General features: G+C 37.0%; 3 protein-coding genes across 3 annotated transcripts; all 3 read right to left on the bottom strand.

The window, feature by feature from the left end:
- Positions 1–2022: 2022 nt before the first annotated feature.
- On the bottom strand, positions 2023–5193 carry LOC126797926 (uncharacterized). The gene is made up of 4 exons (XM_050524690.1): positions 5055–5193; positions 3620–3763; positions 3210–3318; positions 2023–2688 (listed from the first exon to the last, which is right to left on the bottom strand). Exons 1-4 carry the CDS (start codon positions 5151–5153, stop codon positions 2681–2683), a joined length of 360 nt encoding a protein of 119 aa, XP_050380647.1. The 5' UTR covers positions 5154–5193; the 3' UTR covers positions 2023–2680.
- Positions 4866–9250, bottom strand: LOC126797925 (uncharacterized). Its single transcript, XM_050524689.1, has 8 exons — positions 8877–9250; positions 8712–8787; positions 8383–8506; positions 8100–8211; positions 6891–6982; positions 6729–6798; positions 6536–6621; positions 4866–5816 (listed from the first exon to the last, which is right to left on the bottom strand). The coding sequence occupies exons 1-8, from the start codon at positions 9195–9197 to the stop codon at positions 5723–5725; spliced, it is 975 nt and encodes a 324-aa protein (XP_050380646.1). The 5' UTR covers positions 9198–9250; the 3' UTR covers positions 4866–5722.
- A 2436-nt stretch (positions 9251–11686) lies between these two features.
- On the bottom strand, positions 11687–15727 carry LOC126798057 (D-3-phosphoglycerate dehydrogenase 2, chloroplastic-like). The gene is made up of 5 exons (XM_050524882.1): positions 15019–15727; positions 13325–13701; positions 12974–13084; positions 12767–12862; positions 11687–12670 (listed from the first exon to the last, which is right to left on the bottom strand). Exons 1-5 carry the CDS (start codon positions 15686–15688, stop codon positions 12002–12004), a joined length of 1923 nt encoding a protein of 640 aa, XP_050380839.1. The 5' UTR covers positions 15689–15727; the 3' UTR covers positions 11687–12001.
- Positions 15728–26850: the final 11123 nt, after the last annotated feature.

Consider the following 26850-nt stretch of genomic DNA (forward strand, 5'->3'; position numbering starts at 1 on the left):
AAATTCAAACCCTAAAATGAATTTAGAAATTTAGAAAGTAGTTTACAATTTCATCCTCTCGAAAAGATTGAATTGGGTCGTCTTCTCCACCAAGAATGTTAGGCAATTCCGGTAGCACCAAAGCAAGGTGGAACAGGTGATAGAGACGGTGATCGATCGAATTGAATGTGAAAGAAAGCATAAAGTGTCTATGCGTGCTCTTACAAGTTTCGACTTTCAAGTATAATAATATGGGCCATGATTTGCACACAACTACACCAAGATTAAATTAGATTCATAAGCTTCATGTCCTCATGTATCATGTATGTATATATATTATAAGAGACCATTGTGAGTTATATTCATATTTCATTAACATGTGCCAAAAATTATAACTATTTTTTCAGTCGAGACTTTACTGACATAATTACATGTATCATTCGGCAGCTGCACGATCCACATGGTACATGCCGCACATACACGAATGTACCAAACTACCAATTTTGAATACATTCTCTTCTGCATTGATGTGATTGCAGGTAATACCGTAATATGATCTTCCTACCTCTAAGCAATGAACATTAATAACATAATCTAGTAAAGGGTCATGTTAAAAGATGAAACTTGACTACCTCTTTTTCTATGTAGCTATTGAGGGAATGCAAAGAACTCAGATCATCAACCTTCTATCTATTTTTATAACTCTAATTGGGTGTGAGACTGCAACTACGGAGTTTAGATGACAGAACAAAGTAAGAATGGTTAATCAGACGCGAAAGCTTTGCTTCAAATGGCATGGAGACACAAGCATGATTTTCAATGTTATGGAAACAAAAATCACAATTTCGAGAGTTAGTGTGGTTTTCCATTAATCAGATACACCTGATACAATTAGGTGAGGAAAAACAAAAATCAGAACTTCAACATCAACCCAAATAAGCCAATAACTATTCTTAAATCCTAATCATATTCTATTTTAATTACTAAATTGCAATTTGAGCAGTTTTAAATGGTTAAAAGAAACATATGACTACAGATAGGTCTATATATATATAATCTAGAAGCAGCAATTGCTTTATATACGAGTATATAGTTTTGAATCCAAGAGCTTTATATGGTCAGAAAGTTAGAGTCAACAAAGGCATGCATAACTTGAACTAATTTAGAACTGAACAAACTGCTCCACAAAAGGAAGGCCTCTAATCACCATGAAAAGCTTAATTATGCATAGAAAATATATACCAGATCAAGAAGAATGAAACTGGGGAACACAACAAAATGAGGTGCTATATTTGCCACTAACTAGCTTCCAGTCCATCATAACACAAGTTCCACAAATCGATATCTTCATATTAGTTTCGTATGAGTAATCAGGAAGAAGCAACGTAAATAGATGACACTCCTAGCACCAGCTGCACCACTTCAATGGAATCAACTAAACTAGTGATAAACTTTACAAAAGGCCATATGTTTCTTTCTTTCAGTAAAATATTGTCATTTATCTGAAAACAATGGGATTAGGATGATCAAGAATCAGTTCGAGTAATTAATTATGAAAAAATCAGTCAAATAAGAGGTGCTAAAACTGGTTTTCCACCATAAAAAAAAGCTAGCTAGCCTTTCATGATTTACATGTAAGTTACCACATCTGCATGCATACCGGAGTTGACACTTCATGATCAATGGATTTCCTTGAAATAATTTTTGAACCATGATCAACCATAACAATATTTCTCTGTAACTCATAAATCACCTGTGACTATAGCTTGAGAGAGCAAGATATATAGGTTATTTGATACATACACCACCATGACTTACATCCTTCACGCTAGCTAGTTTCCAGAGTCCATTATGTAATATGAGCACTCTTTCAAGGACCTCAAAACTTCTTTACTTGCCATTTTAATCGCCATCTTCTTATCAGAAGATGTTGATATATGCTTGTATGTGAATCCATTAGCTTCAACCTCAATAGTGATTGTAACCATATCATTTTGGTATGATTTTAATGGCTTCTTCATGTCATAATGCATTTTGTCGCAAAGTTCATACAGCTCTCTAACAGGATGGAGTTTTATCGTTTCTGGAGTAACCAATGGCTCTAAGAGAGGACGTATACTCTGAAATACAATATTCTAATCATATCCAGAGTCAACGTAAATTTCCCCTGCTAGAGACTATAATATCTGCAAGCACCTGTTAAAAACAAGGAGAAGTGAAAAACTTCTGCGGATAACTACTTCACAAGGGAATACATTGTTAATTGGGAAGCAAATTTGTTGCCCACCCCTACACATTGCCAATCAATAATAGAAGGCCTCACTTTGGTCCCTGGGAGCAGCAGATAAACAAATCCAAGATTTTCTCCCAAAGAACACTAAAATTTCTTCAACTTTTTCGAGTTGTGATCAATTAGAATTCCGAAAATTGTGGTTTGAAATCTTCTACAGGTGAGTACCTACCGGATAAAATTAATCAGAAACGCTAACACATTAATGCATAAACTAGAAACCTTATGAAGAAAGGGAAAATATTACCTGCTCAGCATTCAATTGAATCTCACCACTATATTTGAAGTTCACTTTTAAACAACCACTGCCAAATTCTAACTCAGAATTCCAATTTGTAATATCGCAATCAAGCTTACTTCTCAGACAAAGCACAACATCATTAACTGGAATCTTATTGTCAAAATTCTGATTCAGCTCAATTGTGTACCAGCAATGTTCTAAATATCCCGATATATTCTCGATATATCCCCGATATATCTCCGATATTAAGAAAACGATACGATAAGTTGCTTATCGGTCTATTATATCGGTCAACTAGAAAAATCGAGTCAAATGACGATATATCAGGTCAAACCGAGTTTGACCCGATATATCGGTGTTTTTTTTTAAATGAAAGTTTCGTCGATAGCATTCGATGAGAAGAGAGTTTTATGATAAATAATCACCTCTATTTTTATTAATTAATAATATTTATGTATTTTAATTGTCAAAACAATCAAATATTTTTTTTATAAAGTTTATTTAGTACATTTACTTCTTTAAGTTTTATTTTCTCAAATTTATTTGGTATATTTTGATGTATATGTTTATAAATATATTAAATTTAATTAAAAATTAGCAAAAACGATAAATCCGATATAATCCGATATATCTAGATATATCCCCGTTATATCCTTATTTTATAAAACCGATACGATGACAATAACCGCTATTTAGACCATTGTGTACCGGTGATACAACATAATATTATCATTAGCATCATTTGAGCACGGTTTGACCAATTCACTTGGGACATAACACGGTTGCTCTTCTTCATAATGCTCATGGTCTGCACATAAAATTTTATTGAAATGAACAGAATCAACCTTAGAATTCATGTGTCCAAGTTCATGAATTGCATTCCAGTAAAACAGGTCTTGCTTCCCACCTATACCAAAATATACCTTATAAGGCAGATTATACCTTTTGATTTTATGGGGGAAGCAGTCATTCCAAATATTCTTGGAAGATCAGATTGACCAAATTGTAACTGATGATGAAAATATTCCGGCATATGTATCACCAAAATCTTTTAAAGCACTACATTGCTAGAGAAGAGGTTTTTGTTAACAGAGCTCTCAGCCTCTCACCTTCATAATGCATGCATATGGGTGGTGGTTACTCCTCGCATGATGGCATTCATCCATAATTAAACCCTTTACCATGCTTAGTTTCTTCTTTAAATGATGCCTCAAATTATTAAGCAGCATTACAGCGGGAGTCATCACAAGCACCTGTAATTGAAAAGCCAAAAATACTTACAAAGATGCTATGAATGAAAGAAATTTAAGAAATAAACACCATCTGGTAAAACTGAAATTTGAAGTTGGAATGAGTTTGGAAATCTTTTTGTAACTGGGAGTATATCAAATCAATTGTTTCACAATGACTATAATCGTGTGTTGCTTGAACCTAAGAACCTCAGAGAGAAATTATATCAGGAAGAGTTGGGCAGTTGGCTACTTGGCGAAGACTACCAACAAGAATATTTTCTAAGCTTAACCTTTTAAGCGACACCACTTTCGTACGGTTATGAGGCGGGGCGGTTGTGGCGGTCCGGCGCAATGGGTCGTCTGCCAGTGATCCAGGGGTTTAAAAAAACACCACCACTTCAGAGATGTAGTAATTTCTCCTCTGTTTATACCCTTGAATCCTCAAACAGTCAAAACTTATCTTCATCACTCCGCAAATCCTTTGCAAACGTTGAACTTTTCATCACTCATAAACTATAGACGCAACCCAATATTTGAAGTTTCAGGGTAAGCCAAATCTTCAATTGATGTATGACAATTTCATATGTAGCTTGAGGATGAAAGTATCTTAATATCAGTTATATGTAGCTTTGAATCCTAAAAACATTCAGTAAATTTACACCAATGAGATACCCGTTTGCCATTTCAGAAAATAAAAGTAATTTGATCGTAGTTACCCACAAGAAGTCCACAATACCATATCTACATAGAGGAGTTTAGTGAGAAAATTGCATTTGATTTTACGTACTGTTCTTCACTTTGGCAAACAAGGTAGATTAGGTGCTTGAGATTGCCTTGCAACAATTGAAGTGCAACAAACCCACTCATTGATAGCACATCAACATGACAAGTACAGAGAATGGCAATAACAATTGCAAGAGGCAAAGTGAAATTAGTCAACAATCTCAAACACCACCAGATGACATTCAAATGCAAATACACACTTCTGTTCTTCCTCTTTTATTTTTTTTTTTCCGGTTTCCATGTATATTCACACCCCCTACAAAATTCATTTCACTTACAAAACATCAGTAGCACCCACGTAACAACTAATAGTTCAGCAATATTAGCTTGGACTTGCATGTATTAAAACATGCGGACTAGAAACTAACACCCGCGAATAATGAAATTCTCATTCAGAGTTAAATGTCAGTCTTCTATTCTTAAGGCAGCTTCACCGACATACAGAAAATCAAGCTTGATAAATGAGAATTAACTTCCATACGTGGTGCATCAGTCAGATAGTAACCTTTGCCTAGTGAAGTAATATTACCTGAAACAAAACGGCAGCTGCAAGCAAAACTTTGACCTCCTCAAATGAACAGGGCTTTGTCATTTTGTATTGATAACTCCTGTATATAAATGACAGCATATAATTCCCAACAGCTTTTTGAAAAGTTATGATTTGAAGATCTTGAATGCTAAAACAGCTACTAGCTCCTTGCTTCAACGATGACCTATGAATTAGTATGTCGTGGTGATGGGAATGACATGATAGTGTGACATCCTAAGTTTTCAAACAACCTAATATAAGTTATGACATGAAACAGATGAGAACCAACCTTCAGATGATTTTCCGAGTCAAGAGAATTAATCAAACCCATGTAGAAAGATAGGTATAGAGCAACATGTCTAATTAGACGTGCATTCCTAGTATTGATGTACATAATATGAAGAAAAACACACTCAAATCCTACAGATGATAACAGTAATTTAGCCCCTAACATCCAGGAATTAACACACTGATTATAAATGCATGTCTCAAATCAGTATAACACAACCAAATGGTATGTTCATGATGCCACTGTGCATTCATTCACATGAATAGAGATGATAATGCTGATGACGTGACTATGAAATGGATGCATGCGCAGCAAGATGCATCCTATCATGTGGTTGTGTTTTTCGGTAGCATAAGAAACAGAGTACATCCCCTTCAAGCTACTGGTATGTCATTGCTGGTGGAGTTCCATTTGTAGCAGGGGCGGCACCAGGGTAGTTCCCATCCTTCCTTTTACCAAATGGGTTCTTTGAGTATGTATTTACAGGTCAAGGAAAGCACATAATGACAGACAATTAATCCAGAAAAGGAATGTAACATTAATAAGTCTCGAGCATTGATAAAAATAAATAAAAGTAAAAAATCATAAGCAACAATCTATGTTTCAATACGTTAAATTATACACTCGGAAGTTCTTAAGAAAATCCAGGTACTTACATTTTATGTAACAAAACTGAAATCTAGTGGAACTTATTTGATGAGAACTCATCACGGTATATCAACAGAAGGAAACATCACTATGGTATAATGATCATATGCAAACCTTACACTGAAACAATAATCACTGAAAAGGAACATTTTTGCTAAAGTAAATGAGCAAATCCAATGATTTATGCATAGAGAAAAGCTTTTTCATATACTATAATATAAGAACTTGTTTAGTGATTATAAAGACCTACAAGCTCTCTAACTGGAGACCAGAAATAAAAGTAAACCAACTTGTCTTCAACCAAATCCTTGACTTGTGCAACAACGGTACCAAGTCCTTGACTTGTGCATCCAGAAGATGGAAATATAAAGGTGAGTTGAGTAATTAGTGTAATTGTTAAGAGGTTTTAGCACCAAGGTACATGATCACACAATCTAACCCTACACCAAGAGTCCTAATGCTAGCATTTCAATTCAATTAGTCCAGTACAGTTACGTACTGGTGAAACAACCAAAAGGATCAGCAATAACAAAGCAAAAAAGGATATTGTATTCTCATGCCTATAGAACCAGAGCTGGGGATGACAGCACCCTGAAAATTGTGGTGTACAGCGGTGGCACTGTTTACATCCTGCAAAAGGACCCGTTTAGAAAATATGTGCATCTCAATATGAAAAAATTACTAATTGAATACATTTAGGATTTCAGGGTTTAAACATCCAAATAACTATTACTTACTTCAAACTCAATGAAGCAAACAGTATGCCTTTCCTGTCTCAAGATCTTCATTTGCTTAAATCCAGGTTGTCTTCATGAAACAAAACAAAATTGTCTATTTAGCAGGCATCCTTACATCATAAGAGACGAAACAAAACACAAAATGAGATGAGAGATTCATACGAGCTGAATAAGCCCCTCAGTTCTTCCTCATTAATACTCTCTCCTAGATTGCCAATAAATAAGGTATTGCATGGTGGATTATCTTTGGTGTTCTGTGGAGAAACAAGGGAGCATTAAAGAGTGGGTAACACAAACAAAACAAATTATTATAATACAGATATATCCTCAATAAATTGAGTGCATACAAAGAGCCAAGATAACTAAAGAACGCAACTTCCAGTCTTAAGACTTATTTAGTGATTATAAAGACCTAGAAGCTGTCTCTGTTGTGCTGCATAGAAGGTATCCAACAGTTCTTATGTTCTTTCTTTCTTTTCTTTTTTCAGTGAACTAACTCTGAAATGGTGTGCCTTGGCTTTCCATATTAATAATGATGCTTTTAAAGCCTAAGTTCCTCCAGTTTAGAGCAAGCTCCTACAGACACATTACCAACAGAAGCCCCAGCTCCTAGCAGTCCCCATTTTTCAGTTTACAAAAGACTTGTGACAATTTGCTCAATCAAAGAGTGGGTTTCTCCCATAGTCCCATAATCTTGTTCATATTCTATCATTCCAGATATAACTTTGTTTGAGGGACTATGGGTTCTACTTTTCCATTCAGGTGTGTATATTGACATGGGCTGTTTGATCACCTACATGGCTACATTTATATCCCACAAAGGCTTTTGAGGTAAAACCTAGATGGATATAAGTCAATTACGACCCATATAAGAAAGTTAAAGAGACGAGCTAGAAAATTAGAATACTGGTTTCACTTCTCAGTCCTCATCAATGTTGAAAGCTATACAACTAGTGGTAAATAAACCTAATTACAAGCACCCACCCCAGGTTTGATCCTAGTCAGTGCCCTTGAGAGTGACTTAAGCTACTTGTAACACATTGGAATCCCAACATATTAGATGCTACCGTTAAGCAATGACACACAAAGACACAAGCATAAAACTAGTTGAGACGTGTCTTTGTTAGTTGATCATTCTTGAAATAAGTAACGCTAAACATATATCTAGATGGATATCACTTTCAGCTATCTCAACTGCCAGAAAAAAAAAATCAAATATCATCAGTTAATGAAACGAAACACCTTGTTAACATTCTAAAGTATCATCTAAAGTATCATATGAACTCATCAGGTAACAAACAGACTTTTGCATTATCCTAGAATATCTCAAAACCAAGTGCTCGGGACAAAAAAAAAGGCTCAGAATATTACCAGTACAGGTACATAACTGCTAGGTGCTGGTACAGGAGCAGAAGGGGGCATTGGTACTGGAGCAACAGGATAACCATATGGATCGTAAGGAGGAGGTGGCGGTGCCATATACCTGGGCCACATAAGCAACATTCAAATGAGAAAACATAACTAAAAACAATCTCGAATCTGGAGAGGTAGACAGAGGCAACTAAATTCGTTTCGAGAATTATATTATCAGTCATAATATCTGGTAGTTAAAAATAGCGATTCTAACAGGAAAATAGAAGAGATAAATTCTTACCCGTGTCCCCAAACAGGCGGTGGCGGAGGATGAAAAGGCACCGGACTGGAATAACCAGCCTGTGTATAGTCACCAGTACGTAACCGTTTACTCTGATCGTAAGCATTTGAATCCCCTACAATCCCTACAATTCCAACACATAACAGATTGTATTACCACCACCAACTTGTAAGCAACTACGCATTGCCATTCATGCGGCAATAGCAAACATAATTCTAGTTCCCACTATCAAATTCAATTGGAAACTATTATGAACTCAATTCTTCAGTAAAACGTATCAAATTGTCCATTTCAACTCTGAAATTAAACAAATTGAGCTGCATTCACACCTCTTTTCACAAAAAGATTCTTCTTAGCCATCTCAGTATGCAACACTGCCTTCGATTCCGTATCGAAAACCATACTCTGCACCATCCAAACTCCAAATCAAAAATCCAAAACCTTTACATCATCAACACCAACAAAAAATACAGTCAACACAGCCGTTGACGAACCTGAAGGGCGTCCTTGGCTGCAATAGCCTGCTGAGCAGTGGCGAACAGCGCGAAGCTCATCGGCTTCTCGCCTTTGTAGTTGACCTGAGACGCCTCGTATCCCGGCAGCCATCGCAGGAGGTTCTGAATCTCCCGCTCCTTAACATCTTCAGGAAGACCGGTGATAAAAATAGTGCGGACCTCATCGTTGGCGGGCCGGTTCGGGTTGTCGACGAGGTGGTGAGGGGGAGGCGGCGCCGCGGATACGACCGCCGGAGGAGGAGGAGGCGCGGCCGCCGGCGCCCATTGCTGGTGGTAAGGGTGGATTCCCGCACCCGCCATATCAAAGCCCTAGCTTTACCTTCGAGAGAGAGACAACCGCGAGAGATTGGCAATTTTTGAGCGTCTATTTTAATTTTCAGAAACTATATTCGCATCTTATATTATATTTTTATTATCTCCAGAAAAAAAAATCAAAATAAAAAACATTATTGATAGAATAAAAGCATGCACATAGCACACTCAAACAATCCCAATTAAACAATGTCCGAACGCACTCTCCAGTCGCCGGCAGGAAGAGCTGGTTCACTCCGGCATCGGGTGTGTTGATGATCTCGGCTCTGTCATCGACGAGATACTGTCATGGCTACCTGTGAAGTCGTTGCTTCGTTTTCGGAGTGTGTGCAAGGCGTGGCGGGCGTTGATCTCCGAGTCTTTTTTTTTTTAACAAGCACCTCGCCCACACCAAAATCAACCCAAGGTCATGATGGCCCTGTTCCGAGCAGAGAGCTTCATTTTCCGGTACTTAGTAGATCACTTATTGAAGATTTTGAGATAGAGTTCGTTGGTACATGCAGTGGCTTAAATTGTGTATTGTATGATCCTTGGAGAAAACCAGTTGTATTATGACCTCTACCCTCGTATTACTTATGATGATCAATTTTGTTTTTCTGGGTTGGGTTACGATTCCACTACTGATGATTACAAGGTTATACTTGGTGGTTATTTTTGGGGCAAGGGATCTGTTTTAGTGTTTACCCTAAAAACAGGTTCACTGGGTATTATGACTTGTGTGGTTATGAGTGCTTGGTTAACGAAACTCTACACTGGGTATTGAAGGGGAATGAAGACCTGCATATGATGATTCCTACAACTACAAAGATAGTGTCATTTGATTTAGCAGATGAGAAACTCCATGAGATTCCATTCCCTTTTCCTCCCAATCATGCACATAGGCCTGGATTGTTTGCTGGAGTTGGAGTTCTGTATAACTGCCTAACCCTGCACTTGCAACCCATGTTTTGCGAAGCTGGGGGCAAGATGTGGGTGATGAAGGAATCTTGGAGTAAAGCCGTAAACATCCCTCCAGTGGTTCCAGGTGAAGAGCATATATGCTGGACATGCATTTCTGAGGATGGTGTACTTTTGATGCAGTCGTTGGATGGACCCTTTAAACTGTATAATCCCATGGAAAAGACATTCAGGATGTTGTCTGATAGTATTTCGAATCCAGCTACTTACGTAGAGAGCTTAGTTTCACCATGGCAGTACTAATGGATGATGAAGTCTATCGTCACATAACTCACATTTTCGTTTTCAACTGCTCACTCAATATCTTGATTATCTTCTGATCCAGTTATTGGTAGAGTTAGAAGTAGTCGAACCGCACTGATGATTCAAGTCCACCTTAGCCTTTTTGTTTTTGAATCATCACATGTGAGTTAGAAAGTTAAAATGACTCGTACCTTTTGTGCTTAAATCTAAATTATGCTGTAAAATGACTGTCTAATGTCAGGAATGGAGCACTGGTAAAACTTTCATATGCATTCTCTGCTACTTGTATTGTGGGCTCATATTTCATGCTTTTAAGTTTTAACTTGAATGTACCATCGCATCCCAATATTTGTTCAAATGCATAATCTTTTAGATTGCAGCTTAGTAAACTTCATTAAGATTTTGCTGTGAAATATTAGTAAGACAAAAGACTCATTCCAAGAACTCATACAATCAATATCACTTTTTATATTTCCTTTTGAACTACCTCTGAACTAGTCTCTGGAATTTTACCCCTACTCCTATGTCAATTCTTTTACCCCCCCCCCCCCCCCTTTATATCCTGGTGTTTGTGCATGAAGCTGCACTGGCTGCAAAGGGAAATGTTTGTAGAAGTCTTGGAAGTTGGAACTGTGGCAATAAATCATCACCTATTATTGAAGGCCTCCTGAATTTTGCCTTCTTGATCAATGATCTGCGGTGGATCACATATGAACAAACCCTTCACTCATTGAAATCTCATCTGTTGGGATTGAATTTCTGTGGTAGCGTACTATAATACAGTTTGTCATGCTTTGCTGTACTTTGTCTGCTCCTTTCGTGAATCTTTTTTTTTTTTTTCATTTGCAACTTGGCATCTTATTTCGCGCACTCATTTTGTTTTTGCACTTCGAAGTCCAATATAAAGCTATGGTGGAAGTGCAATCTCTACTATCTGGTTCAGCTGCAGTACGTTATTTGGTGTATTTTGAAATGCTATTTGTTCATGAATTGCTATAGTGAGGATTCGGTTATCTTGAGCTTGCCTGTGAAGAGTTCTGTTGATAAAGTATGAGTTGGTGTATGCACCTCTGAAAGTCTGAAACTGTCTTTTAATGGCATGAGAGTTCATTAGTCTTGGGGAGACTAAACTAACCCACTAGGAATAGAAGAAACTGGCAGTTGACTCCTGAGAAATCTAGCTCAAATCACGTTAGCTGTAGGCATAAGAACTTCAAAAACTGGGTACATTGATAGAAGAATCTTCAGCAAACTCTTCCTAGTTCCAACTTCCAACCTCTGAATACAATCAAGCACTTTATTTACCAGCAGAAGAATTACTTTTACAACCACCAGCATGGATAATAAGACAACAACAAGGAGAAAGCAAGCCAACAAACATAAGCAGCAACAATAGCAATCTCCGAAAGCAGGTAAAGAATTGCCATGACTAACTAAAAGACAGCTCTAAAATTCTGACTTCTGTCAGAACATATTGGCACATCCCTAATATCTAGCTAGAGGAAACTCATAAAACAACCGAAGTTTGCTTACCAAGCAACTTTGGATATTAACTCACCACTGTAAACTATAGTTACGACCATTACCTTTCCCTATAGCTTAAGGAACACAAACTCTTCAATAGAAGCTACATCCCCGATTTTCTTCAAGGTCTCCTTGCTTGGTTCCTCGTCTACACCAATAGCCATGATCGCTTTCTTCAGGATGGTTCTTCCCACACTCATAAAGCTCACATTCACATTCTGGCTCCCAAGAATATTTCCCACCTTGCCAATCATTCCGGGTTGATCCACCTGCCGGCACAAGATAAGGTTCCCTTCAAGGCTAACGTCCACGCCAAACGATCCCAAACATGTGAGATGAGGTTCCCCATACTTCACTTTCCCCTCGATGCTTATGCTTCCATTATCCGAAACAGAACTTGCAAATTTGGAGTCCACATTTGATATGTGCACCTGGATTGAGTCGACAGGGTACTCAGGAGAAGCGTCGACAGTTACCTTTTCCTCACTTATGCGCAGACCTTTCTGCTTGGCAACATAATCTGCATTTACTAGGTTGATGAATGAGGTAGATATCGGCTCAATGATGCCTTTAATGATCATGGCCCGGAGAAGTCTAGTATCCAAGTCATCAGGATCTCGAGCAGATTTGTACACCACCCTCACAGTTGTGATTCCACTCCCTCCTGCTACCAATTGTACGGCTAATTTTCCCAGCTTCTCAGCAAGAACAACATAAGGAGACAACTCGGACATAACCTGAGGACATAAACCATGTAAAAAAATTTGATGTTCTGCTATGAAGAAAGTACTATAACTTACTCAAAAATGGACTGATGCACCATCATCATTTACCTCAGGAGCAACCATAGGTGCATTGACAGCAGTTGCAGAAAGTTCACCTTGCAGTGCTCCAACTACAGCCTCAGCTATTTCAATTGCTACACCTTCCTGAATTTCCCACAAAAATTTCAATGATTTAAGTAGGATATCTTTCAGTACAGAAGTTTGCAATCAATAAAGTAAATTGAATATATACCAAATCAGAGAAATTTAGCAAACCTGTGCTTCCTTTGTGCTAGCTCCAAGATGAGGTGTGACCGTCACATTCTCATGTTGCACCAACTTGCTTTCTTTTGCCGGAGGCTCCTCAGTAAACACATCAAGTGCAGCCTGTTCCAAAAGATATATAACAGCCTTTTATGAACAGATCAAACAATACTTAAATCTAGTCAAATTGAATAGAATGCATAATAAGTCATATGTGACACTAATTAGTAAGTGGTTGCCATCTAGTACTCCATAATCCATATAAGAGTCAACTGGACACATGATGATTTAAAAACAATACTAAAATCTATTCTGCAGAAAAACATGCTATGCTGTTAAGTTTAACAGGATCATCATTCATACCTGAGCTACAACTCCACTATCAAGGGCTCTGACTAATGCATCTTCGTCGATGACTCCACCCCTTGCAACATTAATGATGCGAACACCCTTCTTCATCTTTGAAAACGTATCATCATTGAACACCTTCGACGTAGTAGGAGTAAGGGGCATATGCAGAGACACAAAATCTGCAGTGGATATGGCCTGGTCGAAAGAGACCAAATCCACACCAATGGCACGAGCTCTATCAGCTGGAGCATATGGATCATGAGCAATAACATGCATTCCCAAGCCTTTTGCACGTCTTGCAACTTCGGATCCAACTTTTCCGAACCCCATTACTGCTAATGTCTTCCCAACAAGAGAGACACCAACATACTTGTTTCTTTTCCATAGTCCTGCAAAGATGATTATTAATGTAAGCCTTCTCATTAGCTTAGTACTAATAATTCTGCTGGATCAGACAAGAAAGTAAAACAATGTAGTGAACCATCTCAAAGTTCTTCAAAGATCCCTGCTAGAACTTGAAAACTCAAGTTCTTATGTCAAAACTAAAACATGTAAAATTAATTACAACCTTCTTCATTATTTTAGCAATCGAAATATTGTAACAATTTAATGATCTGGGAACTTATGATTGCATTGCAACCATATTCAGGTTTACTATTGAGGTGGCTAGACACAAAAAGGGGGCAGTCTTTTAAACTGAGACAGGAAATAGCACATTCGACTATTCGAGTTTCCATCTCGTAGTTCATTGGATTGAATAGAACCTCAGACATGCAATTCCATCTGTTTCATTACAAATCTGAGATTCTGAGACAAGCATATTGAGTTGTGCCTCATTTAGCAGTGTTCCATATCAGTAGTAACTTATTTGAAGTCTCCACACAAAAACTATAGCAACACTTAGTTCATTGACAATGAGTCTCTGTATTATTGTATGTAATGAACTAATGATGCAGGAGCCAGGAGGTATATTCATAGTGAAAGACTCGAAGCTAAGAAACAAAAGGCAATATCTGACGAATCTTGATGCTTGATTCTGAATCTCCTATATAAAGAATTTCCCATTATTTAAAAGGGCCACACATGTGAAGCATGTGCAGACCACCACCACCCCGACTTCACTAATGTCAGCAAATATCTACCATCCAATCATTCAAGCAGTTTCGCCCTCTTGCTTGGAACAATCACATTTCTAGTTTTCTACCCAGAAAACGATGGATCACTACCATTCAGTGTCACAACCACTAGAGTTCCAAAGGTGATTGAAACCACTGAAAACGTACAAAAGCGGCAATTCGACCCTGGCATTCACCACTCTCACCAACCAAAACTCAACACTATCATGAGAAAACTACTCGTCCCCGAAAAAAATACCTAAGAACCCTAGATCTACAACGAAAAGTTCCACTCACAACTCACAACTGCTACTTTCAATCATTAAGTAAAAGCTTACCCTCTTTTATCGATTTTATATAGGTGAGCCATGAGAAATCATGTCAGGATCTCCTAATATATGTTTCACCATCATCACCTCAGATCATAATAACTGAAAGTCTGAAACAGATAATAATAACCTAAAGGAAATTTACCGAGCAGTTCAAACTAATAACCGGACGTCACAAATAAAAAACAATGTCGCATAATTTACGCCGGAGGGTGCTCATATAATATTGACCAAACCTGAAATAAAATTAAATAAAACATACCAGCTTTCATAGAAGCATCTGCCTGAGCGACGTTTCTAGCCATGGAAGTGAGCAGGGCGATGCCGTGCTCTGCTGCGGCGACGGTGTTTGCAGTCGGCGCATTAACGACGAGGCATCCGAACTCCGTCGCAGCCTGCAGATCCACATTGTCTATACCAACCCCTGCTCTCCCCACCACCTTCAGCCTCCCCTTGGACGCCTCAAAAACCTCCCTGCTCACCTTCGTCCCGCTCCGCACGATCAGCGCGTCACATGCTGAGATCTTTAGGCAGAGCTCCTCCGGCGTGAGGTTGTACGCGCACTCGAGGTTCCCTAACTGGCGTAGGACCTCCAGCCCTGCTTCTCCGAGCTTCTCGGAGACCAGGATCGTGGGCTTGGAGTCGGAAGATGGCGACTTGGTGATGTTGGACGCAGGAGAAGATGAAAACTCCGCAGTTTTCAGAGCGTTTGTGACTACGAGAGATAGGGTTGAAGCATTTAAACGAGAATGTGCTGGAAAGATGGAATGAGAGAGCTTTAGGGAGATGGGGGAGGAGGAGGAGGTGGTGGTGTTGAGGAAGGAGAGATGGGAAGCTTTTGATGATGAAGAAGGAGGTGGTGTTTTTGAAGGGTTGGTGGTGAAGGTGGAGATGACTTTGAGGGAAGAAGAAGAGGAACAAGAAGAAGCCATGGAAAGTGGGATGTGGTGTTTTTGTGTCTTGTGTTTTTCTGTGCTTAGAAAAGTGCGAGACTTGTTGGGATCTTAAAGGGAAAGAAGAGTTTTTTGCAACCTCATTTTAGGCGAGGAATTAAACTAAAACTCTAAAAGTGGATAAATGTTTTTGCAAAAGAAAAACAGAAAATACAAATTTAACCCAAATGAATTACAGCCCTGCAGAGATTTTGGCATTTTGCTTTTGCCCCCTAAAACCATAGGCTACTATTCAACAGTTGCATTATGAAACCTTTAATTTGTTCATTAGTTGTACACTCGCGAATCTAAGTCTTTTTCGTGAGTAGTTAATACTTCAAACATATAATCATATGCATCAAATATTATTCATGGGTTGATAGTGTAAAGTTATCTAAATTAACTACATTTACTATTTAGTATTAGCCTCATGACACACATTCTGTGTGCAATTTTTTTTTCTAATTGAAATTGTGAAAAAACAAAATAAAACTAATAGTTAGTAATTTATCATAGCTAGATAGATTTTGGAGTTTAATAAATTTTGGGCAATTCATGTAGATGTTTAATAAACCATATCGTACCTTGTTTTTTGCTGAGGATGGCTCTGCTAAGGGCAATGACATGACCTAGGTGTTTAGTTTGTGTATATTTTATATTCTCTAGCCATATTAGATTAGTTGTAGAATAGACATGTTTGAATAAGTTGAGCTTCATGTCGAATGAGTAGACATATGTTATGTACCATCATGAGTCTCTCACAACTTCTTATCTATTTGTAGATGGTAGTAGAGGGATAATGGTTATTCTGACATTGATTTCAATTTTTGTCTATTCTATATTGTCTAGCCATATCAGATTAGTTGTAGAATAGACATGTTTGAATAAGTTTAGCTTCATGTCAAATGAGTAGACATATGTTATATACCGTCGTGAGTGTCTCTCACAACTTATCTATTTGTAGATGGTAGCAGAAGGATAATGGTTATTTTGACATTGATTTCAATTTTATAAAAACTCATTTGTAGCAGAGGGATAATGGTTGTGCTGGTATTGATTTCAATTTTATAAAAACTCATTGGTTTCCTTAAAAAAAAAAAAAGTAGATCAAATATTTAATCATCTCAGTTTCCTTCTTACTTTATTAATAGAAGATTTATATTATAGTCACGCAAAACAATCGTACCACGTGGTGTTGCAACTGGTCAATTAGGATCTAACCTTTATTCAAAATTCTATGTACCTTTCTAACTCGACAACTGTTAGATTTATTTTAAGGGTACTGCTATGCACACACCCTTACCCCATATTCTTTTACAGAATACCCAAATTACCTTTAAAAAAATTTCCCTCCTTTTTCTTATTTCTTCCCTTTCTCTTTCTCTCAAACTTATTAATCCAACTCTAACATATAGTGGGAACTATCTAGCCGACAACCCAATTGACGATGAGAAATTAAACCACATACATAGAATCCTGTCTTTTGAAGGTTCATGGTTATGTGCCAGATTTTTCACTTCCACTTTCCAGAACCCTTATGCCTTTTTTTTTTCTCCCCACAATTTCATAAGATGTAACGACCCTAAAATTTCGAGTATAAAAACTCAAAATTTCAAAGTCGTTAAACACCAAACAATCTCAATGAAATCGAAATCATTTAAAATGCCATAGCGGATTATCTCTGAGTTCAAAATACAACTCAGTCAAACCGATTATTACAAACCAAATTATAATTCAACATTATAACAAATGGAAATGTATAATCCTCACAACAACCTCACAAGATAGTCACACCAAATCCTCACACAAGTTGGAGATAAATAACTTCAAGTCCTCTGAGCGGTCCGTCAATTTCCGCTAATCCACACCTGCGGAGTTATCCACTACACCATCGAATTGGTGCACCGGGATTGTAAACACAAACCCAGTAAGCTTTACAGCTCGTATGAGTAAAATGAAAATATAACTCGCATAACAATATATACGAAAATCCACAAATCAAACAAATATAAATGCACTCATAAGTCAATGGACGGCCCATCTGGTTGTCCCAAAAAAAATATGAAATGAAACGCTCATGAGAAATTAAGCAACCCTTCTGGCTACCCAAATGCATTTATAATACGGGTACTAAAGAACGCTGGTACATTTCTGTTACCCCTCTCGTAGTACACCGCCGATATTGGGCAACCACCTGCTACCCAACATCCAAAAATATGAGTACTCATGAGCAGATAACCACCTGTTACCTCACATGCAGTACTCCGGCAGACAGACTAGAGCTCTAACTGTATCGTAACTTTCGCCCGGCCAAAGGCTAGGTTTCGACTTGCCAAACACGTACAATAATCTCACATCATATTGTACAAAAATCAAGTCCGAAGACAAATCAACATTTTAACAATCACACCTCATATTGTACAAAACAACACCTCATATTGTACAAAACACCTCATAGTACACCGCCGATATTGGGCAACCACCCGCTACCCAACATCCAAAAATATGAGTACTCATGAGCAGATAACCACCCGTTACCTCACATGCAGTACTCCGGTAGACAGACTAGAGCTCTAACTGTATCGTAACTTTCGCCCGGCCAAAAGCTAGGTTCCGACTTGCCAAACACGTACAATAATCTCACATCATATTGTACAAAAATCAAGTCCGAAGACAAATCAACATTTTAACAATCACACCTCATATTGTACAAAATAACACCTCATATTGTACAAAACAAAATCACGTACAATAATCACACCTCATATTGTACAAATCAAAATCACATGCTCGATATATAAATCTCGTCATTAAAATGACATAATCACGATAAAATCATAACAGTATATTATTTAGCAAACTATATATATATGTACCTATTTACCATTTATAGAATATATATATATAATCCACTATATCATATACATGTCTTATTTCATAAACACGTCCGAAGACAAAAACTCATTAGAAGACAAAACTCGTCCGAAGACAAAACGTTTTCACAAACTCCATGTTAAAATCACATACAATAATCACACCTCATATTGTACAAAAATCAAGTCCGAAAACAAATCAACATTTTAACAATCTCCATGTTAAAATCACGTACAATAATCACACCTCATATTGTACAAAACAAAATCACGTACAATAATCATACCTCATATTGTACAAATCAAAATCACATTCTCGATATATAAATCTCGTCATCAAAATGACGTAATCACGATAAAATCATAACAGTATATTATATAGCAAACTATATATATGTACTTATTTACCATTTATACAATATATATATATAATCCACTATATCATATACATGTCATATTCCATTCTTTAATATTTTGCAAAATCTTGAATCACCGCAAGGGTAGATTCGTAAATAAGTGAGATTTTACTCACCTTCTTTCCTGCGTGCAACTTCCACGACACTGAAAGTAATTTCTTCACTCGTTTCGTCAGTCACCTAATAGCATGATAAATGCGTAGAAAATGATACTTAAAATACCAGGTGACGATTTCAGTACAACTAAATGTTGTTCATAAAACATTGTTCACAGAACACTGTTCATGATTTACTAAGCACAGTTTTTACTAAAAACTGTTCACTGTTACTGTTTTCACCAAAACAATGTTCACAGTTACTGTTCGGCATGGCACTGTTCACTGTTTTTACCAAAATATTGTTCACATTTACTGTTGCAGAACACTATTAACAGTGTTATTAATGCGGCGTCACTGTTCACCGACCGCCACCAATCATCACCAAATTTCACTACCACAACCTAAACAACATTTTCAACAACTTTCTAGTTGACACCAAGGTCTAAATCCGAGCCTAAACAGTTCAAACAACGAACATAAATTCGGCACTATTCACAAACCCTAGAAAATTGAAATTCTTAATTCGGGTACTTACACTTCGATTTGGCTCGATTCCTTTTGTGGGAATGTTGCTGGGACTGAGATAAGCAAAACCCCCCAAGAATCTCGAGCTATGGTGGCCGGAGGAGGCGGCGCCGACACAGCAGCAACTTCCGACGGTTGGTGCCCCGTGTGTGGTTGTCGCCGGAGTGCAAGGCGTAGCCCAAAAGATGGAGATCATCGAGCCCGTCAGTTTGATAGGTGGCACGACACGAGGCGACGTCGGATGGTGAAAAAATCGGCCAGAGAAGATTTTTGGGCTGGGTGAACAGTATCCGAGCTCGGGTGAACAGTATCCGAGCTGATTTTTGAAAAAAAAAACTGATTTTCTGATTTCTAATCTCCTCTCCTTCCTTTTATACTATTTCTAAAATCAGAAACGAACTTCCGACGTTAATAACTTTTACGTCCGATGTCCGATTCGAACGCGTCACACGTCCACACATTCGTATCGACGAGCTCTACGACTTTCGTGAAGAAAGTTTCGACGGAGTAAAAGTCGATGTTCACGTCTCGGAAACGTAATGTTTTTCTAAATAAACGTTCCGTTAACGTTTCCATTTTCAATTTCCGACTTCGCAAGGCGGCACAAGCACGTTTAATGAATTTCACATACTTTATAAATTCAAAAGTGATCTAAAAATCATTCCGAAAAATCGGGTTATTACATAAGAACAGTTTATTAGGCGAGATGATGTCTTCCTTTTTCTCTTCTCTATTGGAACCATCCTATTGTCTCGATACTTGCCACTCTATCACAGCCGATTAACACACACTTATCAAGTTTTGATATTCATATAACAGTTACATACCCTTCCATGAATGTAATTTTATGAACAACAACAAGAAGGTCTTACTGACTATTAAAATTTACTTCCAGCAAAGAACACATGTCTGCTTCATTTATCTCCCTTTTATTTTCTGGATCATCAAAATTCTAAAACATTCATATATAATGACTAGTAATAATATTATTTTTCCAGAAAATAAACACTTGAATTGTGACACAAATAAGAATCAAAACTAAAAAGCATTGTAATATCTTCTTGATTATACATTATCATGAACAAGCGGTTTATGTGATTCAAAAATTCTCTTGAATTAATTCTTCCCTCATATCCTGCCAAGCCCCATCTTTATATTAACAAATGAAATTGATTCAAATCGTAATAAAATGAAAGTTGATTATGGTTACCACATGAGTTCACCCTAATGACCTTATAACAGTAATCTTTAACCATAATTTTCCCAGTTCCTCACCCTCACAACTACCTCAGTAGAATATCAAACTAGTTATTCTTGTTAATAGCAGGACCCTCTTGTTATTGTTATCAATTGACAAATCTCGTACCACAATTAGAAAACACCTTATATAAAAATCAAGCTAAGATGAACAAAACCCACAACTTAAAATTAGAGCTTATCAATGAGAAACACAAAATGTAGAGTGATGGATTGAAATACACCAAATAATATTAATCAGAATCTTACCTGGAATGATGGATTCATTGGAGATCGAATCATCAAATTCGTATGGTTTTGCCATGTCTTCACTGCAAACCAAATGTAAAATTTTCTCTAAAGGTAGGTCTATACATTAGATCTTCAAAGTATAATTTTGAGGACAAAGGCTGCGGGCTGTGCACATCTGAGACAAAAGTTAGGTTTGAGAGAAAGAGAAATGGAAATGGAAGAAATAAGAAAAATAAAGAAAAATAATTTTAAGGGTAATTTGGGTATTGTGCAAAAGAATATGGGGTAGGGTGTGTGCATAGTAAATTTGAGTGTGTGTATAGCTAATATATTTGGTCATTATGATGTTTTATTTATTGTGCTCTATGCTCTAGGAGCTCGTTGTTAGCTGTCTTGATTCATGGACACCTACGTATTATTGTTGAAGGTAACCAATAATAAGATCCATAGCATCAACAAGAAGATTGGAGTTTCTTAGAGAATACATTTTTTGGCTCATGATATCTCCTCTCTTGCTACTAAATTTCATTCAATTGAATTCAAGCACGTACGTTTCGTGTGAGGCAAATTTTGCGGCATTGTTGTGCTCCATCCTGGTCATTAAATTTGGCGCAATACTATCAGAAATTTAGAATGCTCATTATTACTAGTTTTAGAGCCGTAAAAAAGTGATGGGAAAATGGGAGGAGCGGGAAGGGATGTGAGCTAAGTAGCACATACACGGACACGATTCAATACGTAGACACGACATATATAAATTTTTTTAGACACGGACACGGACACGTGGTGGACACGTTAATTAAATATTATTTTTAATATATATATATTTATTAAAAAAAATATTTTATAAATTTGAAAGTATTTAGAATTTTAGATGTATATATATGTCAAAGTGTGCATTAAAATGATGAAAACATAACTTGTTAGAATGACTAAGGACTTGATAAGTACCTTGGATAACCAAGGTTCGAATCCCACCACAAACATTCTTATTTTTATCACGAGTTTCTCTCCTTATATATATTAAAGTGTACATAAATATAACAAAAACTGAATCTGTTGGAATGGTTGAGGAGTTGTTGAGTGCCTTGGATGACCAAGGTTCGATTCTCACCATAAGCACTTTTATTTTTATTATGAGTTGGTGCGTGTCCGATTGAATACTCGCGTGTCCGATTCGGATACTCGCATGTCTGGCGCGTATTGGGGCGTGTCCGTGTCGGACACGCGATACGTCACTGCAATGGCGTGTCCGTGCAACCTAGGATGGGAGACTTGAGAATCAATGAGACATGTAGTGAATGACTTCTTTTTGGGTGAAATGTAGAATAGTCCGACTCATATATTTTTTTCCAAATATAAAGAAAACTGAAAAAAACTACTAATTGAAGCCCCTCTAAAACAACCTACAACTAATTTGCCCATCACTTTTCTACGGCTCTATGATAGGAGCACTTTGTGCGACGTTCTTAACATGTTTTTACCTCAATTTGTATTTTGCTTAGCCCTTATTGTTGTACTATTGAGTCATTGAGTCGTAATAATAGTCTTGAGCGGTATTTGATGCATTTTTGTGCTTACATGAGTTAAAAACGCATAATTGGTTTAGAGTCCTAGTTTGACTAGGAATCCTTGTTAGGTTTTGAAACTAATTATCTCTTACTTATGATTTTATTTTCTTATTTTCAGATTGGATTAAAGAGATAATTAAAGAAAAAAAGATGGAGCCAAGTCATGCAAAAATTAAATAGAAGATGATCATTAAAGGCATAAAACATGGCATGTTTTAGGGATTAAAGCATGTCATGTTTTAGGGAATAAAACTTTCCATGTTTTAAGGGATTAAAGCATGGCATTATTATAGGAAGAAAGAAGCAATTTCAAACCCTCCATCTTTCCTCTATATATACATGGCTTCACCTCTCAAATATGATCACTTCTCATTAGCATTCAAGAGCCAAAACTCTACCAAAACACCACCATAAACTTCCCTCACAAATTAGCCAAGCCGTCCACCCCAAAACCATCATCATCTCCACCGAGTTTCACAATTGAAGACACACCTCCAAGGTTCCTACAACGTGTGATTCTCGCAACTCATCTCAATGGCTTCGTCTATTTGTGTTAATCTACAATTCTTTGTCTATGAAGATTGTAAGTTGTTGTTTATGTGGAAATATTTGTTTTAAAATTTTCAGATTGTATTTGATATTTTTTTGAGACTATGACGAATCTATGTTTTTATAATTAATGAGTTTGTATTTCTATTGTTGTGTTCTAATCATCTTTCTCATACTTTTAGATAATTTTCAGATATGTGCATATGAATTTAATGGTTGGATGCAATCCCTAAGATTGTGTTTGAGTGCAAGATTCATCAACCATATTGACACAAATCGAATCATGTCCTAAGTAGGTTCGGTTTATGTTGATTAAAAGTGGTAAAAATTCTGGAAATTTGCATGTGAAACCATGGTGGGTGACGCCACACATGAAACATGTCTCCAACAAAGATTTGGTGCTTAAATGTAATCTTGTTTGATTTCTACTCTAAGTGTTATTGAATTTGATTGCATGCAAATTTAGATTAGGCCCTAAGTCAATCTAAATGTTAATTGAAATCTTGCATGATTAGATGATCCCCTAAGACTCTAATTGTATTGGTGTCTAAAAAGTATGTAATTGGTCGAATTAGAATGCATGATAGGTTCGAACTTGTAATTATGTGGTGTAATGGTAAATTTGGTTTAAGTTTGTTAAAGAGAAGTCAATCATGTAAATAGTAATTTAGGTTTTATTTTAGTAGTTAATAATCAATTTCAAACCCCCAATTATTTGTTAACACTAAAAGTTTAGAGTTCCCTTCAATTCCCCGGAAAGAACGATCCCTGCTTATTCTATACTAACGATGATGTTTTACAGGATTTATTATTGACGTTTTAATAAAACGCTCTATCACTCTACCAAAAGGACTCGAGGACTAGCAATAATATAGTGCCACTGCCACATAAGGTTTCCTTGCGACTCGTTCTCCTTCTTCCTATGTACTTGACTTAAAAATTAGGTGTAACTTAATATACACCCAAAATTGTACACTTCTTTTAAAATAAGGGCAGATCATAAAAAAGTTTATTTGAACACCGTAAATTAGAAAAAAAAATTAGTCAAATATTGGAAATTAGGATTTAGTCACTTTTCTAAAACTCTTATATCGTTGCCCTGTAAGTTGGTTAAAATTACACGATGCCACTGCCCTTTTCTATATCTCCCTCAACAAAAAAGGAGAGAGTAGAAACCAACGTAGCCAGCGGCGACGACATAGATCCGGCCTTGGCGACAACAATGACGACGACGGTCTATCCCCCAGCCAGTGATGACAACGCAAATTCGGCCTCGGCGACGACGATATGAAGGTGACGTCCCCGCTCCTATGCCAGTAATCCTGCTGTGCTCTGAAGACAACGACGACGGCGACAGCGGAGCCTGAGCCACCGACTCCACCGAAGAAGCTAGCAACTATGGCTTTGAGATCGATCAGAGTAGTAAATCTCATTTTCTGAGGTCGGGTGCAACGGTTAAGACCTCACCTCAGTCTTCTTTCTTGTTGGTTGATTGGTAAGTCGGCGGCATGTGGTTTCCATGGTTATGTTGGGTATATATTTTAATAAAAAATTAGAATTGCATAAAGGAAATTTATTTCCTTTGCAGAAAATAATTAGGATACAATAAGTATATTAAGAAAAAAAATTTATTTTCGATATATGCGAAGTAGATGCTAAGTGGAGTAGATATATCAATTTAATTATCTCCAAAGAGAGGCAATTATATGAAGAAATGAAGAAAAATGTGAATTTAATGAGTTTAGGGCTAGAATGACGAAAATAACCCTAAAAATATGATTAAAATTGATAGAGGTACCAAAATAGCTTACAATTGAGAAGTTCAGGTACCAAATTATCCGTTTTCATACATCAGGTACCAAATTATCCAAGTAGTCATACTTGAGGTACCATATGAGGAATTAACCATTTTTTCTAACCTTTCTTAGGTCTTGAAGAAGACAGAGAAGACCAAAAGTATAATTATTGAAGGTCCCATGCTTAAATTTTTCTGATTGGATTGATTAAAATGGACAAGTACCTACTTAATTTGTTTTTCTTTCATGCACAGTCCGCTAGCCACCGGTCACTTTTTTCAGTTAATTAAAAGTGAGGCAATCTACAATGTAATAGCAGAGTTGCATTTGCATTAATAACAATTTGATTGATCAGTTGCGAGCACTACATGTTGTTCCATATGGTACATTCACTACTTTGGTACCCATCTCGATCACTAATCAATCCCATACTCCACAGAAAAGTATTTCTTCTTGAATAATGATGAACAAGCTAGACACCAATCATACACCATTGGGACTTGGATCTTCTTTTGCTTTGCACATACCCATTCATAATCATGTTTTATGGTTTCCGGGGTCCTTACTTTGCCTTTGATTTTGTTTCATTTTTCCATTGTAGATATGGAGTGACTGGATGGAATCTGGATCTCATTTTGCAACAATTGAATACAAAGAACACCGTTGTTCATTAGTACTATATCTTACAATATTGAGTAGCATGTTGCAACGTTGGCAATTGATGTATGAAGAATCTAGTCCCCACGTCCAGTGGTGCAAATTTCTTATGGTTATTGTAAACGATACAATTTTAAAAAGAGTACAGTTGAGGCTTGAGAGAATTCAATTATGCTGATATTGAGCTGGTTAGTGTACGTTGTTATTTATTCGTTGTGCCCATAATATTACTCTTCTAATTGTGAGCTTTGATTTTCTGATCCAGATGATGAAGCAGAATTTATTCAACAGGAGAACGAACAATCCAAAAGAAAGCGTTGTGTAAAAAAAATACATAGAATAACTTGTCTAAGAGGTTCAGTTAAAGTGACTTTATTTTTCAGTGATGATCTTAGAAAATTAGAAATGAACAAGTAATACTTTTCTTTTTCAGAGAGAAATAGAAGCAAGTTTTTCCTTTTCCTAGCTTAATATTATTTTCCTTGCGTAGTTTACATTAGGCTGATTAATTTCAGCAGCTAATTCTGCTACATATATATGCCATATGTCAGGTATAAAGGTGCTTGGGATTGGCTGAATCAGCCCCTGAGCTGGGATATATAACTTGCTCTCAATAGGTCCTATCAAACAGAAATTTACGTACATGTTTTGTTCTAGCTTCATATCCACTACAACAAAGTGAACAAACAGGGTAGCCAATGTTGAACCTCCAGCCTTTGTCAACGAAAACTGTAGATGTATAGTTGTCGCAGTTCAATCGAGAGTATGAAATGTGATTATGGTACATTTTATCTGTTAGTGTTTTGGAAACCATATCACAAGCTCAATATCAAAACCAACACAGTTTGAATCACACATGACTGGGTTCCTGAGTGGACCTTCAAGCTGGTCATGAAAAATATATGCTGCTGCTGCCAGAGAAAAGTTTCTGAGAGCAAAATTGCACAATCTGCTATTTTAATTGCAGTCAATCAGCTCAGAATTCAGAGTTGCCTACATCTATTGATATGAAAGAATAAATCGACATCCACACACAGTTAAATCAATGTCGTGAATGCTTTACGGAATTCTAGGTCTAGTGAGTTGTGGAAGGAATGAAGGGAATTCTGGTTTAGACATCTTGTAGCATGATATCATGGAACACAGGCACATTGCACACCAGTCTAATTTATATCCTGACGGCATAAGG

Source organism: Argentina anserina, chromosome 6 (genome assembly GCF_933775445.1).
Source record: "Argentina anserina chromosome 6, drPotAnse1.1, whole genome shotgun sequence".
NCBI lineage: Eukaryota > Viridiplantae > Streptophyta > Magnoliopsida > Rosales > Rosaceae > Argentina > Argentina anserina.